The 15,987-nt window shown below is 42.3% G+C and overlaps 1 protein-coding gene across 1 annotated transcript in view; it reads left to right on the top strand.

Moving 5' to 3' along the window:
- Nucleotides 1–15,483, top strand: part of LOC138736012 (bactericidal permeability-increasing protein-like) — a 38,569-nt gene extending 23,086 nt beyond the window's left edge. The window contains exons 9-15 of the mRNA XM_069884799.1: nt 819–878; nt 2,032–2,199; nt 2,293–2,360; nt 3,553–3,595; nt 5,706–5,769; nt 9,961–10,037; nt 12,032–15,483. Of these exons, the coding sequence (XP_069740900.1) occupies nt 819–878; nt 2,032–2,199; nt 2,293–2,360; nt 3,553–3,595; nt 5,706–5,769; nt 9,961–10,037; nt 12,032–12,118 (567 nt within the window). The 3' untranslated portion in view covers nt 12,119–15,483. The remainder of the gene's footprint in view (nt 1–818; nt 879–2,031; nt 2,200–2,292; nt 2,361–3,552; nt 3,596–5,705; nt 5,770–9,960; nt 10,038–12,031) is intronic.
- Nucleotides 15,484–15,987: the final 504 nt, after the last annotated feature.

The following is a 15,987-nucleotide window of genomic DNA, read 5'->3' as shown; positions in this document are numbered from 1 at the left end:
TGTCACAGCTCTCTCCATGACCAGCCATTTACTGAGCGAGTGCTGCCTTGGTCTGACTTGCCAAAATGCAACACTTCACTTGTATCTGGAATAAATTCCATCTGTTATTTCTTGGTCCACTTTCTCAACCTTTCTTGCTGTCTTCTATGCCATCAAATTTGGTGTCATCAAGCTAATGTTGTCATTCACTTTGTTAAAACAGATCAGCCATTCTCGACCTTTTTATTGGCTCTATCCCTCCCCTCCCCTCCCCTCTCCCAAGACTCTCCTCATAGCTTCCCTGTGAAGTAGTCAAGTTTTGGTTTCTTTCGTACTTTTCTCCTACCGATGACATAAGGTTTTTTTAAATTTAAGATATGCAACGTGAAAAGAAAACAAGGTTTTTACTTGTGTGTGCTGTGGCCCCCCAGGGGCCCCCATTGAGAATGGTTGGCATAGATGATAAATGACAGTGGAACCAGAACCAATCCCTGCAGCACCCTCAGATCACAGGCCTCCAATCTGCTTAACAGCCCTTCATTTTCCAGCCTCTGACTCCTTCCACCAAGACAATTTTGCATCCAATTGGATTGTTTACTAGTATCCCATGTGATCTGCCTTCCAGCCCAGCCAGATACACAGGTAATGGGTCTCCCTAAAATTCATGATATTCTCCATTGCTCTTACCCTCATTGATACTCCTGATGACCTCTTCCCATGATTTGCCACACACAAAGCCATGCTGACTCTCCCAAACTAGTATTTTTCTCTCCATAGACTGGAGGACCCCAGTCCCTCAAGGGAAAAGAAAGAGACTAACTGTTTTCTGTTTTCCTCAGATTCCGTCATCATCATTTATCAGATTAAACACCAAGTCCTTCAGCACAATTATACCTGGGGTGAGTGTTTCGTGAGCTTGCATGCTTTTGTCTAATATTAGCAGCACTTTGTCTTATCCCACGGAGATCATGAATCAATCTCCTCGCATCATGATGGGACAAACAAATATTAAAAGGGAAAACAGACATAGAGATAATGAGTGAATGGTCATGAACATGGGCACCAAAATTCTGACTTGCTGCAGCCAAACAGGTACTTCAGAAAGAAAAAAATACAAACATCTCTGGGGAAAAAAAACTACAGTAATATACTTGTATGAATTAAAAAGAGACAATAAATGCAAAAAATAGATGATAAATATTCACAGCTACCCTAGTGCAAAAAAAGGTGATTCTGTAATAGTGCAGACTTGTGATGTTGTAGCAAGGGGAGTTGTTCTCAACCAGTGTGATATGGCCCACTGGTGGGCCACAGCGTGTTTTCATCTGGATCTTTAAAAACATTAAATAAAATATTTTAAATCAGATAAAGATGTGCTTCTTACGGAGCTGTCTTTCACTTGAAAATATTGCTCAGTCGTTGCCACCAGTGGGCCATGGCTTGTTAGGCCAGAAGCCAGGTGGGCCTCAGACTGAAAAAAATAGCTGTTCAGAACTGTTCTTGGACCTATGGCTGCAGTTTTTCAGGCTTCTTTTCTTCTGCTTGAAGATCCAGTGAGAAGGTTATGACCAGGAAGATGGGGGTGCTTCATGATGTTGGCTGCCTTCTAGAGGCAGTGCCTCACATAAATGTCTTCAATAGATAGGAGGTCAGATCCTAAGATGAACCTGGCTCTGTTGGTTGCTTCTGCATTCCTTGACATTCAAATTCTCAAACTAGGCTGTGATGCAGCCAGTCAATGTAGAAATTTGATGGAGCATTTAACGACATGCCAAACTTTAGGAAGTAGAGGTGTGCCTTCACAATTGCCTCAATGTGCTGGCTGCAGGAGAGGACTTCTGAAATATGGTCACCCAGAAATGGTTTCTAATCCTCTCCACCTCCTTCCAATCAGTGTGGACAAGTACAAAGTCCCTCAGCCACTCCATATATTCTAAAAACCTGAGATATAATAAAAAACAAAATGATGATGTGCTTGGAGCACGGGCAGAATCTATGGAGATGGAAAGAAAGTTACTGACATAAATATTAATGGCTTGTCCCTCCCCGCAGCTGAATAAACTTTACCCTAACATGAACATGACAATGAAACTGTACTCCACTCGACCGCCAGTTCTGAAGGCTACAACAAACAACCTCACCGTTGAAGCATTTGGAAACATTGACGTGTTCGCAATCCTCCCAAATAGATCCCTCGCATCACTTTTTGTCCTGAATCTTGTAAGTACTGAATCATAATTTTTACCAGCACGTCCCAACATTTTAAAAACTGCTGCAGTGAGAAAACTCTTTTCTTGCTTTGAACTGTTGCAGGACGCCGGCGTCTCTGCTCAGGTGGCTATCGTCGGGATGAAACTGACTGGATCCATAAAACTGAATCAGTAAGGAAAAGAAATCTTGCCCATGGAAGTTTGTTCATGTCCTCACCCTGTAACCTAAGGGACCATGGTCCCAACGGATGATGAAAACACAGCAGGTCTGGAACTAGGGGCGGGTGGGGGAGAGAGATGGGGTCAGGAGAAAAGTGAGGAGAAGTCCAAGTGCTGCTACAGTTTGTGACCTTTGATGTCTGAGAGGAAGGAATTCTGTTGTCGCATCAAATGTGACAAAAGGTAAAGTGGAACTGTGTGCTCGGACACCAGTGAGTTGGAGTGAGTCGGTGTTGTTACAGAGAGAGGCCAAGAGCTGCCACATGGCATTAAATCTGGATCTTAAGATCCAATGAAGCCACTGCCTCGACAAATGCAGGCTGGATTGAGCATACCTGTCAAATCTTCCCTATTGTGCAGTGAAGACTGGAAAGGAAAGCTAGTCTTTTATTTAATTCACTTTCCCACATTTTATTGCCCTTTTGTATATTGAAGGAGTTTAAGGTCAGGTTGCAACCACAATGTTATAAATCAGAATCCCGAACAATTCCCTCTTTGATGCAATGGCCGGGTCAGCACCAGAAGAAGTCTTAGCAGGGGCATTAGGGCAATGGCAGGGGGCACAGTCTAATGTTCAGAAACTCTCTCAACAGAGTGGTTGGGGTGGCAGAAAGGGGGTATTTACCATGTTAAATATGGCATCTCGGGGTCTGTAGGCAGTGCGCAGCCATGCTGCTTCTTGCGCACACTTGCTAGAGCTGGCTGACACATGCACAATGGCTTGGAGTACCGAGGCCACCAGCGTCACTTCCCCTTTCCCCTGACGGAAGTGACGCTAGTGGCCCTAGTACTCCATTCCATAGCACATTTGCTAGCCAGCACTAGCACATGAGTGCAAGAAGAAACATGGGTGCACATTGCCTACAGACCCTGGGACACTGCATTCAACATGGACAGTGCTGCCTTTCTGCCCCTACACCCCCAAATGGAGGACAAATTAGCATCTGGCTTGAGGTGGCACCGGACGGAGGACCGATTATTCAAAAGTCACACTGTCTGGCCTAAAACCAGATGATTGGCCACCCAATACTGGGTGAGGGTGGGTCATAATACCTCATTTTGGAGGCAATGCCCATGAATCACCCCCCCGCCCCACCCCGCACCTTGGTACTGACACTGTGTTTTGTTCTTTGATTTCGTCTAGACTGAAATTATCTCTTGTAAATTCTCGTGTTGGCCCTGTTCCGGTAAGAATTGTTTTTTATGTTCTTAAATCTTATTTGTTCGACATAAAGCACGATTCTATGGTGCAAGTTGAAGTCTGATCAAAGTGATACCCTCAGATAATCATTATGGGCTGTTCAGTGGAGTGAATGGAATGCCTAAGAGTCTTTTAAATGTCCTTATTGTACCAGCTTCCATCCACCATCACCCCTAATTATGCATTCCAGGAACCCACTCCTCTCCATGTAAAACATTTTCCCCTAAACTTTCTTCTCTTTTCCTTAAACAGATGTCCTCTGGTATTTGGTACTGTTATCCTGGGAAAAAGGTTGTGGTCTGTCCATTCTATCTGTGCCTCTCATAATCTTGTAGACCAATTAAGTCAGTTCTCATCCTTCTTTGCCCCAGAGAGAAAAGCCCTGGCATGGTTAACCTTGCCTCTCAAGACATATTTTCCATTCCAGGCAATATCCTGGTAAATCTCTGCACCCTTTCCAAAATTTCTACACCCTTCCTGTAATAAGGCGACAAGAACTGAACACAATTGTGGTCTAACCAGAGTTTTATTAAACAGCAACATTACCTCATGGCAGCAGAGGCCACCTCTGGTGGTGGAGGAGCAGAAAGCTGAGCAGTCTGGGACAAGGTGGCTAGTGCAATGGGTGCTCTGCTTTTGTGAAGCTCACCCCCCCCTCCCCACAGTGTGAACATGACGGGGATGGAGATACATGGATGTGGACACGATCCATGCCAGCACATCATGGCGTACTGCATTTCCCTGCAGCTTAGCGGGGAAGTTGTTTCATGGACCTTAGTGTTGACACGGAAAATTTGTCTGAGGACCCCCTGTGCAGTGGCTCCCCACTCCATATACTCTAGGCCTTCCAGTAGGGTGATATCTTCTTGGACAGGCTTATTGATAGGCAGTCTCGTCAAGGGCAAGACCACCCTCTTGAGGTCGAGAGTTGGCGTTGGTCACTAGGAGGCCAATCAAGGCAATGGTTACCCTGATGTCCTCGGGGTAACCGTAGGTGCCATTAATGGGGACCCAATCCCTGATTACCTTTGTGCCATCACTGACTGTGCAGCCAGCCAGGTCCCATTCCAGGAACATGGGAAACATGGCATCACACAGCCCACCAGCCAAGCCACTAGCTTGCTTAAGTCCTGACAATCATCCATCCATTCGGGGATCCTAATTTCTACCCCCAACATTCCCCTGAAAATCACAGGTCGCCTCCTGCTGCCCCCATTGAGTAGGAGGTACACCACACACACACACACACACACACACACACACACACACACACACACGCAGTAATGTTCAGTAACAGGCACTCTCTTACAATACAGGGTCTTCAACACCTAGTACCAGTTCCCTACTACAATGGGGTGCAGCTCAATGCAAAGTATTCCCACACAATACTACAGCCCCACTCTCAGTGTAGTGCACACCTTACCAATGACTCCCAGCAATGCTCATGACCTGGGATAGAGCAGCATTCGTAGTCAGGACCAAGGAGCAAAAATAATGGGCTGCTGCACTTGGTGGGCTTTCACAGTGCAGTAGGCTGGGCAGTTTGGCCCAGGTAATCATTAAGTGGGTCATGGGAACTAAGTTCTCAGGTCAACTTGTTCTGTCATGGTTATCATGTGATCCCAAATTATAAGGAGACAGAAATTCAGAATGTGTTTGTCAAAGACTCAAGAATCCAGATCATTGATTCATTCACTGGAGGGCATGAATGCTCTCTCTCTGGCATTACGCCACTCAATCATTCTTATTCTTTCTCATCCTCTCCCCCTTCTCTCCTACTTCACCCCCTTTTCTGTCCCCTTCTTCCCCATCCCCTCCCTTTCTCCCTCTCTTTTTCTCCCTCTCTCCCACCCCCTCCTATCTCTCTTAAAGACCCTCTTTTAAATTTATCTCTTTGCCCAAGTGTTTCCTTGAATCTTGTTGACAAATGTTATGTACTGTTGATGCCTTGTTAAAAGTTCTGTGTGAATCTGATGAGTAGTCCTCAGGTCATCATCTCCAGCCTCCCTATGTAACACTTAGTTAATACTTAAGTTTAATACTTAAACTAAGAGGGCCTTCTTCACATTTGTTTTCTAATCATTGTCTTGTTCAAGGTGTCTGGGCTCCAACTAATAATGAAAATTGCAATAAGCGCAGCGGTGTTGCCAAAAGTTAATGGTAAGTCCTTTATGAAGACTGGAATATTGATGGTAAAAATGGACAGTGGTACAAAGCATTCATATGATGATGTCTCTACCACATGCTAAACTTCACAAGCTGTAATCCAGAAAATGAAGCTTTGTCTTTTATTTCTGTCGGATAATTATGTTCTTATTCTGAGAATGAAGTTTGCAAATGAAAGATTTTTATTGACTTTAGTCTAAACTGCCAAGTGGGAAACATCTGGGATCAGATGTGACCTTTTGTCAAGTCTGCTAATATCAAAGGGAAATAAAATTGAGTGACTGGAGAAAGCAGCATTGAACAAAATTCTGTCCATTTCCCCCATTAAAATGACCTCCAATATTTCTCCATTCCTGACAAATGAAAGAAAGAAAATCAAAAATGCAGACACTCCAGATTGGAATTACCAATAGAAACTGCAGGAAAGCTCAGCAGGTCAGACAGGATCCGCTCAATGAGAGAGTTAAAGTGTCAGCTCGATCAACTTCATCAGAACCTAAAATGTTGACTCAGCTCCTCTTTACACAAAGAAAGAATCAGCATTAAGTTATCAATCTTATCACATCCACAGCTTTGCTCTCAGTAACACTGTAGAAACAACAAATAAGATGTGATCTCAATAATGCTGTTGGATAGTTGGTTGGAAGGAAGAATATTTGTAAAGGAGGAGCTCCCTGCTGCTTCTGAAATAACACTAATACTCCTCTTGTAGCCATCAAACCTGGATTAATCAAATTCCAGCAACTCCAGCAAGGTGTTCCTCTGCACTTTGTCAAAGCTTCTGTTTTTGATATTTGCCCAACATCAAAAATGAAATACGGTGGATGTTGAAGCAGAGAAAAAGATGAGGATTGTGAACGTCAACCTGCGCTGTAATGAAACAAACAGCAGAACACAGCAGAACCAATTAAACGTACAACAGTTTCTTTATTCAACCTGGATAATGCTAGTGGGAGTGAGGGGTACAAAGAAAGAGTTCAGTAACTCATTCTCTACACTGAACCCCACTCAAAGCATACAGTGTTCACCTCACTTTTATACACTATTATAAACTAATAAAATCTTAATAGTTCTGACAAAGGAACAGCAATGGTAAATTCAAAATAATAGATTTTATTAAACTATTAATAACAACATTTCTTACTTAACTCTAACTTAATTCCCACTATGTGCAAACATGTGTGTGTGCATGTATATGTTTCCCCCTTTCTTGTTAAAGTTTCGGAAATGTGATCTTCAAGTTGAATTCTTTCTTAATCAAGAGCGAAGTGATCTTACTTTAAAGCCACTTATTTTGAGTATCTCCTAGATAAGGACAATAGAATACAGAACAGATCTCCCTCTCTCTCCAGAGACTGTTTCGCCCCTGTGTCAATTTCTTCATTGACTCATTATGGACACGGTTTCATAACTCCAAAGGAAATGGATCAATTACAATTAATCACAGATATCACAAGAAAAAGGAACAGAAGCAGGCCATTTGGCTCATCAAGTCTGCTCCATGAAACCTCCCTGAGCTAACCTGTTCTCGCATGTAGTTCCAGGCTTCAGCCTTGTCACCATATCCCTTGATACCCTGACTAATTAGATACCTATCAATTTCCTCTTTAAATTTCCCCAAAGATCCTTCCTCTACAGCTGCATGTGGCAACAAATTCCACAAATCCATTATCCTCTGGCTAAAGAAATTTCTCCTAATCTCTATTGTAAATTGGTACTTTCTAAGACTGTGCCCTCTAGTCCTGGAATCACCCAACGGGGAAAACATCTTATTTACATTCACTCTCTCCAACCCGTTCATTATTCAAAATGTTTCTGTGGATTCCCCTCTTATTCTTCTATATTCTAATGAATAGAGTCCAAGAGCCACTAAGCGTTCCTCATATGTAAACCTTCTCATTCCTGGAATCATTGTGGTAAACTTCCTCTATACCCTCTCCAACCTTGTAATATCCTTTCAAAGATATGGATATTATTCTTAAACACAATCCCCTTTGAAATGAATGCCAACATAGCATTTGCCTTCTTTACTGCCCATCCAACCTGGTGATCAACTTTCAGGTCATCCTGCACAAGAACCCCCAACTCCCTTTGTATTTCTGAGGTTTGAATTTTCTCCTCATCCAAATAATAATCTGACCATTTATTTCCTTGACCAAAATGCACAACCGTACATTTCTCAACATTATATCTCATTTGCCATTTCTTTGCCCATTCTCCTAAGCTGTCCAAGTTTCTCTGCGAGCTTTTGATTTCTTCTACACTTCGTACTCTACCACCTATCTTCGTGTCATCTGCAAACTTTGTCATGAAACCATTTAATCCACAATCTAAATCATCAATATACATTGTAAAAAGAGCACCAATGGCATAGGGATTACTTAAAGTGGTATGTGAGTGGGAAAGAAAAAGGTTGAGAACCACTGTATTAAAGAGTTTTGGAAGTGATAATGAGGTCAATCTTCCAAAATACCAGGCATTCTTAAATGGTTCCTACTTAGTGAGGAAAGCCAGAGAGGAAAAAACTGGGATCTCAAGACCCCATTAATCTGCCAGCTGCAGCAAGGGAGATGAGGGAATCTCATATTGAGGAAGTTATAATGAGAAACATAGGAATCAGCAATAAGATTGGGGAAAGTCAACATGGATTTATGTTTTCATCGCATCTTCAATAATGTGTCACCAGAGGGGTTATATACTGACAATGGTTCATGAACAGTAAACAGGGTAGAATTAAATGGATTGTTTCTGGTATGGGTGCTTGTGAACAGGAAGCTGAAGTTCATCCCTAGTTGTTCACATCCAAATCATCAATGATTTTGAAGGAGGGAATAAGTTTTCTGATGATGGGTGGAAGAGTGGGCTGAGCAGAGGATTCAGAGAGACTTTAGGGGGATCCAGACAAGCTAAGTGAAGGGAGGAAAACATGGCAAATGGAACATAATATACAAAATATGGGGTCATCCTCTTTAGAATAAAAATGGAGGGTAGAGGTATTCAGGGGAACCTGGGTGTACTTGTACACAAATCACTGTAGGTTAATATATAGATACACCATTAGATAGGAAGGGAAATTATATATTAGCCTTCATTGCAAGTGGATACAAGTTCAAGAGTGAAAATGTCTCATTGTGTTCAATATGATGCTGGTGAGAAACCACACCTGGAATATTCATTCATTCATTCCAATGTGGAATGATTCAACAGGCTAGCTCTATACTACCGAGAATTTGAAAGAGGTGATCTCAATAAAATGTCCAAAATACTTTCATGGCCTGACAGGGAAGAACCAGGGATGATGTTTTCTTTACCTGAGGTATCTAGATTCAGGGATTACAGTCTCAGCAATGACAAGAAACTTCTTCACCCAGAGAGAGTTCACTTCTCAAGACTCCAATCAGTGAGCATATTCAATTTGGATATCTATAGACTTTTAGACATTTTGGGATGGATTTGCATTGAAAAGTGGCGCTGAGGTAAAATATCAGCTTTCATCTTGCTTATGGATGTGCAGATGTAGGAAAGCTGAATGGCCCAAACCACGTCTATTTCTTAATTTAGTTATTTTTTTTTAGTTACAGATAGTTGGGTGGTTCAGATGGTGATGAAAAAGGCATTGGTACACTTGTCTTCATCTGAGTACAAGAGGGCAAATGGATGATAAACTTGAGTTGGAACATCATGCTAAAGTTGTACAAAACATTTGCGAGACTGCATTTGTGTGCATTTCTGGTCACTAGCCATAGGAAGGCATCATTAAGCTAAAAAGGGCACAGATAAAGATTCAGAAGGGTGCTACTAGGTGGAAGGCTTGAGGTACAGTATAAGGGGAGACTGGATTGACTGGAGTTTACACCCTGCAATGTAACAGGCTGGGAGGTGACCTTGTGGAGGATTATAAAATCATGCAAAATCTCAATAAGGTGATAGTTTAAGGTGAGTTTGGAAAGGTTTAAAGGGGATCTGAGGGATAACTGGTTCACATAGAGGGTGGTGGAAATGAGGAAAGGACTACCAGAGGAAGGGGCATAGTCAGAGGTATAGATAAGAGGGATATTGGTCAAACACAGGCAATTGTGAGTAGCCCCAGGTAGGCAACATGGTTGGGTGAACCAGTTGGTCTGAATGGCCTGATTTCCATGCTGTAAAACTCCACAACTCTAATTCTTGTGCTTTTCCTTTCAGAAAGACTAGCTAATGGAGTTCCACTTCCATCTGTGAAAACCTTGAAGTTTATCAACCCCAAGGTGATGGTAAGGCAGGTGAGTAATTGCATGATTCAAGATCCTCTTTAAAATGTGAAATGCACATGAATGAAGTCAGGGCAAAAGAACAGTCAGGAGAGGACAGTTTCCCTTGAGGAGACAGTTCAGAACAGGAATAGGCCCCGTTGGCTCATGGTGCCAAATTAAACTAAAAAAACCAATTGCCTGCTCATGATCCACATCCCTCCATTCCCTACGTTTTCACGTGTCCATCTACTAAACACTACCATTATGTCTACTTCCACCACTACCCCTGGTACCCACCACTCTTTTAAAAAAAAACAACTTGCCCTGCAGGTCCCTTTTAAACTTTTCCCCCTCTCACCTTAAATGCATGTCCCCTTAATCGTGACCATTTCACCCTGGGAGCATATTCCGGCTCTCTGCCCTATTATGAGCTCCCTTTAGCCTCTGACAATTTAATGAAAACAACCAACTATGTCCACCCGCTTCTTGTTGCTCATGCCCTTTATTGAAGGCAACATTCTGCAAATTCTGTGCGTACATGTGGTAAATCACTGTTATACCGTGACTGGCTGCAACCGACTGGACACCTCTCGAGACTGATCCTACCCATAGTCCCTTGCATGCCACCCTTTTACTTTTGCTCTGATCAGTCAAGGAGGTGAAGAGTTATTTGATAATGTTCCAGTCTATAGCTATTAAAAGCCTGATTGTTTCACCACTCAGCTTTTTGTGAGTTATTGATGGTACATCAATACATTTTCCAAAGCGTTCAGGTTCTTCCTTAAATGGGGTGACCAGGGGTATTATGTAATTTCTGCTTTGTTCTGTCTTGGGAATCTCTTTTTTTGGAAAACATGTTAGTGCAGAGTTTCAACATTTTCAACTAATCACCAGTGTGATTGTGAACCATTCTCAAAGTCTTTAAAGTTCAATGTTTTTTGCTCTAAATGCTTTTTTTGCTGGAGTTTGAGAGAGCGCAACTTTGTGGGGAGAGTGAACTTTCATATTTACTCTTTGGGTTTCAAGTTGAACACAGACTAAATACCAAAACAGCTTAAAAGGATAAACATTTTCAAATATGTGAAGATGCAAGGACAGCGATAAAGATATCAAAAAATATCTTGCTTTTTAATACTCAAGCAAATCCAGATGCCAAATCCAGGTCACCTGTAAACTGAAGGAACAACACCTTATATTCTGTCTTGGCAGTCTCCATCCCTATCGACTTCTCCAACTTCCATTAACTTCTCCCGCTGTGTCCTTTCCTCCAGATCCCCCTCCCCCTTTCTCCTCACCTTCTCCCAAGAAGGGCTCAGGTCTGAAACATTGACTGCCATTTATTTCCTATGGATGCTGTGTGACCTGAAGAGTTTCTCCAGCCCTTTTGTGTATTGCAGATTGTACTGTTTAATTAGACAAACCTTAATTGCGATTTAAAGTCTGGAATTCCGTATCTAGTTCAGGCTATGAGATTTCCAGATGTCTAGCTGGACCTGGCAGAAGATGCAGCGATCTGCCATAATGGTGCCAGGGTTGTATGTACCTTGGTTATGTGAAGAGGCTGCGATTCTTATCCCTAGAGCAGAGGAGGTAAAGGGGAGGTTGGAAGCTCTCAAGTCAGAGTTAGAATAGTTGGGAGATGGGCAGGAGCCGGAGTAGAGTAATTAGCAGGGATCCAGGGAGGTGACATGGAATGCGCAGTAGAAAAGGTGGAAGAAACAGATCCAATTAGAACTTCCGAGGGGGAACTTTATGCAGGTTGAAAAGGAGGAAGTTAACGACTGTGAGGAAAGGGAGGGGAGGGGGGGGTGATTTAATTGTAAAACTCTTTCAAAGGATGTTCCAGTCACCATGGACCGAACCCACGGAGTTTTGTTTTGTTTCACAAGCTATAAAGCCAGCTCTGGCACGTCACGCAATGATGATTGTAGATTTAAACTGTGCGGCTGGCTGCATTTCAAAGCATGTCCCACACAGTGAGAGGAAGATGGAAGATTTAATGGTGTAAATCACTGCTTTTTCAGAATATTCTGGTGATTGCAACTGATCTCCAATACATCAAATCGAGCCGTTACACTGAACAGAAGAACCAGGCATGCCAACTGCTTTGATTACTTCTTAAAGTCTTGGCATTCTACCATGTATTCAATTTTCTGACAGGTAATATCAATATCTTGCTTGATGGCTTTCAATGAAGGGCATTGCAAATAAATGGAGCTAAACTTTTTTTGTGAGATTTTTCCAAAGATGAAGTTTTGTTTTGGACTTCTGTGTATAAGGAAATGAAGCAGGGAGAATGATCACTGCCAAGATCTACCTGCATACACAGATGGGAAAAACCAACATCCCTAGAGAACCAAGCCTTTCCCCAACAAGTGTCAAACTTCATCGGTTTCGATCTCAGCCTCGGTAGATTTTTGAGATGGGTTTTGCGACAATCTTTGGCGTTTTGAAAAAATTCTCAGTTAAGCTTGACCATTCGCATTTACCCCTCCCTGCAGAAGCACCAATTCTTGTTATACTGAACATTTTGAAACAGAGACTGTAAACCTTCTGTGGATGGTACCTTCGCTTTTCTTGCTGAGCTTTATAAAAATAAAGATATGAACAAAAAAGCATTCTTTTTTTTTTAAAGAGTCAGAAAAAAATACTTTATGTTCATGGGATGGATGTGAGTTTGTTCAGGACTTGACCTCCTCAAAGAAGTCTATCTGTAAGTCTCGAGATTTGTGGATTTGCCTCTGACTCCTCTGTGGTTCCTTTTATTCAGTGACAAGGAGGGGGTGCCCAAGGATCCTGATTCCAATCACACTCTTCCTCCCCCTGCGCCCTCAACTACCTGCAGGCTCAACCCGCAATTGCACAGTGCCGGACTCCCCAGGGGGGAGCACCCAATTCCCTGCATGCCCAACCCATCACCATGTGGTCCCAGGTCTGCCACAGAGGGGAGGGGGATGAGGAAGCTGCAGGGGAATGAGCTCATGGTCATTCTGAGACTACAGAGACACAGGAATTCTCAGCCAAGGAGCTGACACAATTGGTGGATCGGAACATTCTAATGGAAACACGAACAACTAGCTGCTTTTGACCCAGCAAAGCAACCTGTTGAACAAGCACTGCCACTCTCTCCCCACCAGGCAGGTTTTCCTTTTTCAGATCTCAGCCAGTGAGGTGGCAGAAGATCCAAGGATGCAGAGTCCTGCTAGGCTTCTGAATGAAATCTCCGCCTGGTGCCACCACTCACTACAACTCCTATGATACCGGGACATCGGCCAACACTTTTTTTCGGATCACATTTACCATCAAATAAAGGTTACCAAGGATTGAGTTTACCATAGAAATTATTAAATGTTCATTCCAACACTCTGCAAATATGGGTGCTATATTTTCCAAAATATATGGTATCTATTCCTTAAGCTTTATGTAATTTTCTCAAGTGATATGCAACTATGAATTTCCACATTCCATCTCTCCATTCCTAAGTCTGTATCTGATTTCTAAGTACATTTCCTTGATACTTCTTTTTACAAACTTTATTTGATACATATTTAATTTTAATTTAGGTGTAATGCCTTTTATATAACCAAAAAGAAATAGCAATGGATTCTGCAAGAATTTGATCCCTGTTATTCATTCTTATAAATTACTCAATCCACATTATTAATAGTGCATAGCTGGGGTCCTTAGCACTAAATCTTGCAGTTCCCTGCAAGCCACCACTTGCTACTCAGAAAAGGGCACCAAAGGTTTGTGATCTAGTATATTGGTCTTTTGATCCTTTATGCTGGGAAAACATTGCAAAATCTCTCTTGGACCAATCTGAGTGAGCAGAACTATTGAAAGTTGACCATTTTGGTCAAGAGACAACCAATCCTGTTTGAATACAAAAGTATGCTGTTTTATGAATGCACCCAAGCTTGATTGTTTTTGTCAAAATAATGGATTTTTGGCTGTTTATTTGCTTTTTTGTGTGTGGGATTACATTAACTTTTGTGTTCACAGGAGCTGTTACAGATGCTGGCTAGTGATTTGCAGTATTGGTACGCCAATTTCCCATGATCCTGCAGTAGATTTTAATTTTGACATACAGCACTGTAACAGGTCATTTCAGCCCAAGGGTCTATGTAATTTACACCCCACTAACCTACACCCCCAGTAGATTTATCCCCTCAGCTGATCTGCTTTCTTAATTCTATTTTGGTTCTACCTACCTTTTAGTCTCAAAAAGGTCCTGAATTGAATAATTTCTCTCCATGGATGATTCCTGACTCATTGAGTCTCTCTTTGCTTGCCAAAGATTCCAGCAAATGGCAGTTTCTGTGCTTTTTCTTCCACCAGCAGCATCTGACTGATTTGCACTTGGAGCATTTTGCTGTGAAAGTTACAAATACATTCACATTTATAGTTTTTGTAGAAGAAATGAAAGATTTCTGCTGACTGAGCCAAGTGTTCTAAAGTTGCTGAGCTATGGGATGGCTCGGCAGGACTTTATTGATTGTTGACTGAAGGTCTTTTTTTTTCTCAAGAACCCAGTGCTATTGGAAAAGATGTTTAACATTACTTGCACCAAGATCTGGCTAGCCTTTGCTGGTGAACAGCCAGCCTTTAGAAAGTATGAATATTGAGAAAATTGAATCGTTAGTGACTGGAGTTGCTCCACACTTTTGAGAAAGCTCAGTTCATGGTTGTGGGTTGCATAAAGGATGGGGATGAGTCTGCATACAGGATGGAGATTGAAAACTTGGCTGAATGGTGCATGACACTCAATGTCACCAAAACTAAGAAGCTGATTGTTGACTTCAAGAAAGCTAGAGGTAAACAATCCAATGATCATTGGAGGGTCAGAAGTGGAGGGTTAGCAAATTTAGGTTCTTGGAATTCACTAACTTGGAGGATCTTTCCTGGATAGAACATGCCAATGGCATCATGAAGAAAGAATGTCAGCACCTTTACTTCCTCAGGCATTTGCAGGTTTGGTTTGACAGAGGTGTGGTGAAAAGTGTACTGACTGGTTGCATCATCGTCTGGTATGGGAACACCAATACTCCTGAGCATAAAGCAGTCCAAATAGTGGACAGAGTCCAGAACATCATAGGCAAAACCCTCCCCATTATTGAATACATCTACAGCTGTCAGAGATCAGTAATCATCAAAGACCCACACCACCCAGCACTTGCTCTGTTCTCACTGCTGCTATCAGAAAAGAGGTGTAGGTGCCACATCACTCACACCACCAGGTTCAGGAACAGCTGCTACTCCGCCACCATCAGACTCCTCAACCACAAACTCAATCAGAGACCCATTTAAACTTACTTGTGCACTTTATTGATTTTCTTTTGTTCTCTCTGTATTGCACAGTTTGTTTCCATTCATGATCTGTTTCAGTTCTTTTATTTGTTTACATGTAACAGAAGATGTGATTTTTCCGCCAGTTAACATATGCAAAGCTGCATAATAAAAAATATTTGGAAATTTCCATGGATAGATTTTTATAGGTTCAAGATTCGTTTATTTTATAGTCATGTAATAAAACCAAAGAAGTGATATTACCAAAATTTCCTTTTGTCTACCATAAGGCAGACAAAGATTTGCTGTCAGCGGAAACTGCCCAGTGCCCTTTGCAGTCAGAGAAAAAGAAAAAAGGGTCCCCCGAGAGTCGCTGATTGTCCATGGATTCGCCTCCAGTGATCCTGCAGTCACACAGGCTTCAGTCCAAACCATCTGAGCTCCAGATCCAAAACTTTGACACAATCAAGAAGCCTTCAGCAACCTTCTGCGTTCTGATACCTGGTACCCCTTTCACCAGTTTCAAGTCAATCTCCAGCAGTCCGCAGCTTGGTGCAAGTCTTTTCTCTGCAATCACCCGCAGCCTGCAGCGGTTCCTCATCTCAAGTAACCAATGGCCCACTGCCTGTGTATTCTTCAGCCTCAAAGCCCCTCACTGGTCCACTGCTGCGGCCATCCCATGGGACATCTCTGC

The sequence above is a fragment of the Narcine bancroftii genome, chromosome 6, assembly GCF_036971445.1.
Source record: "Narcine bancroftii isolate sNarBan1 chromosome 6, sNarBan1.hap1, whole genome shotgun sequence".
Lineage (NCBI taxonomy): Eukaryota > Metazoa > Chordata > Chondrichthyes > Torpediniformes > Narcinidae > Narcine > Narcine bancroftii.
The sequence above is the reverse complement of the archived record's forward strand: the minus strand, read 5'-3'. Positions and strand labels throughout refer to the sequence as shown.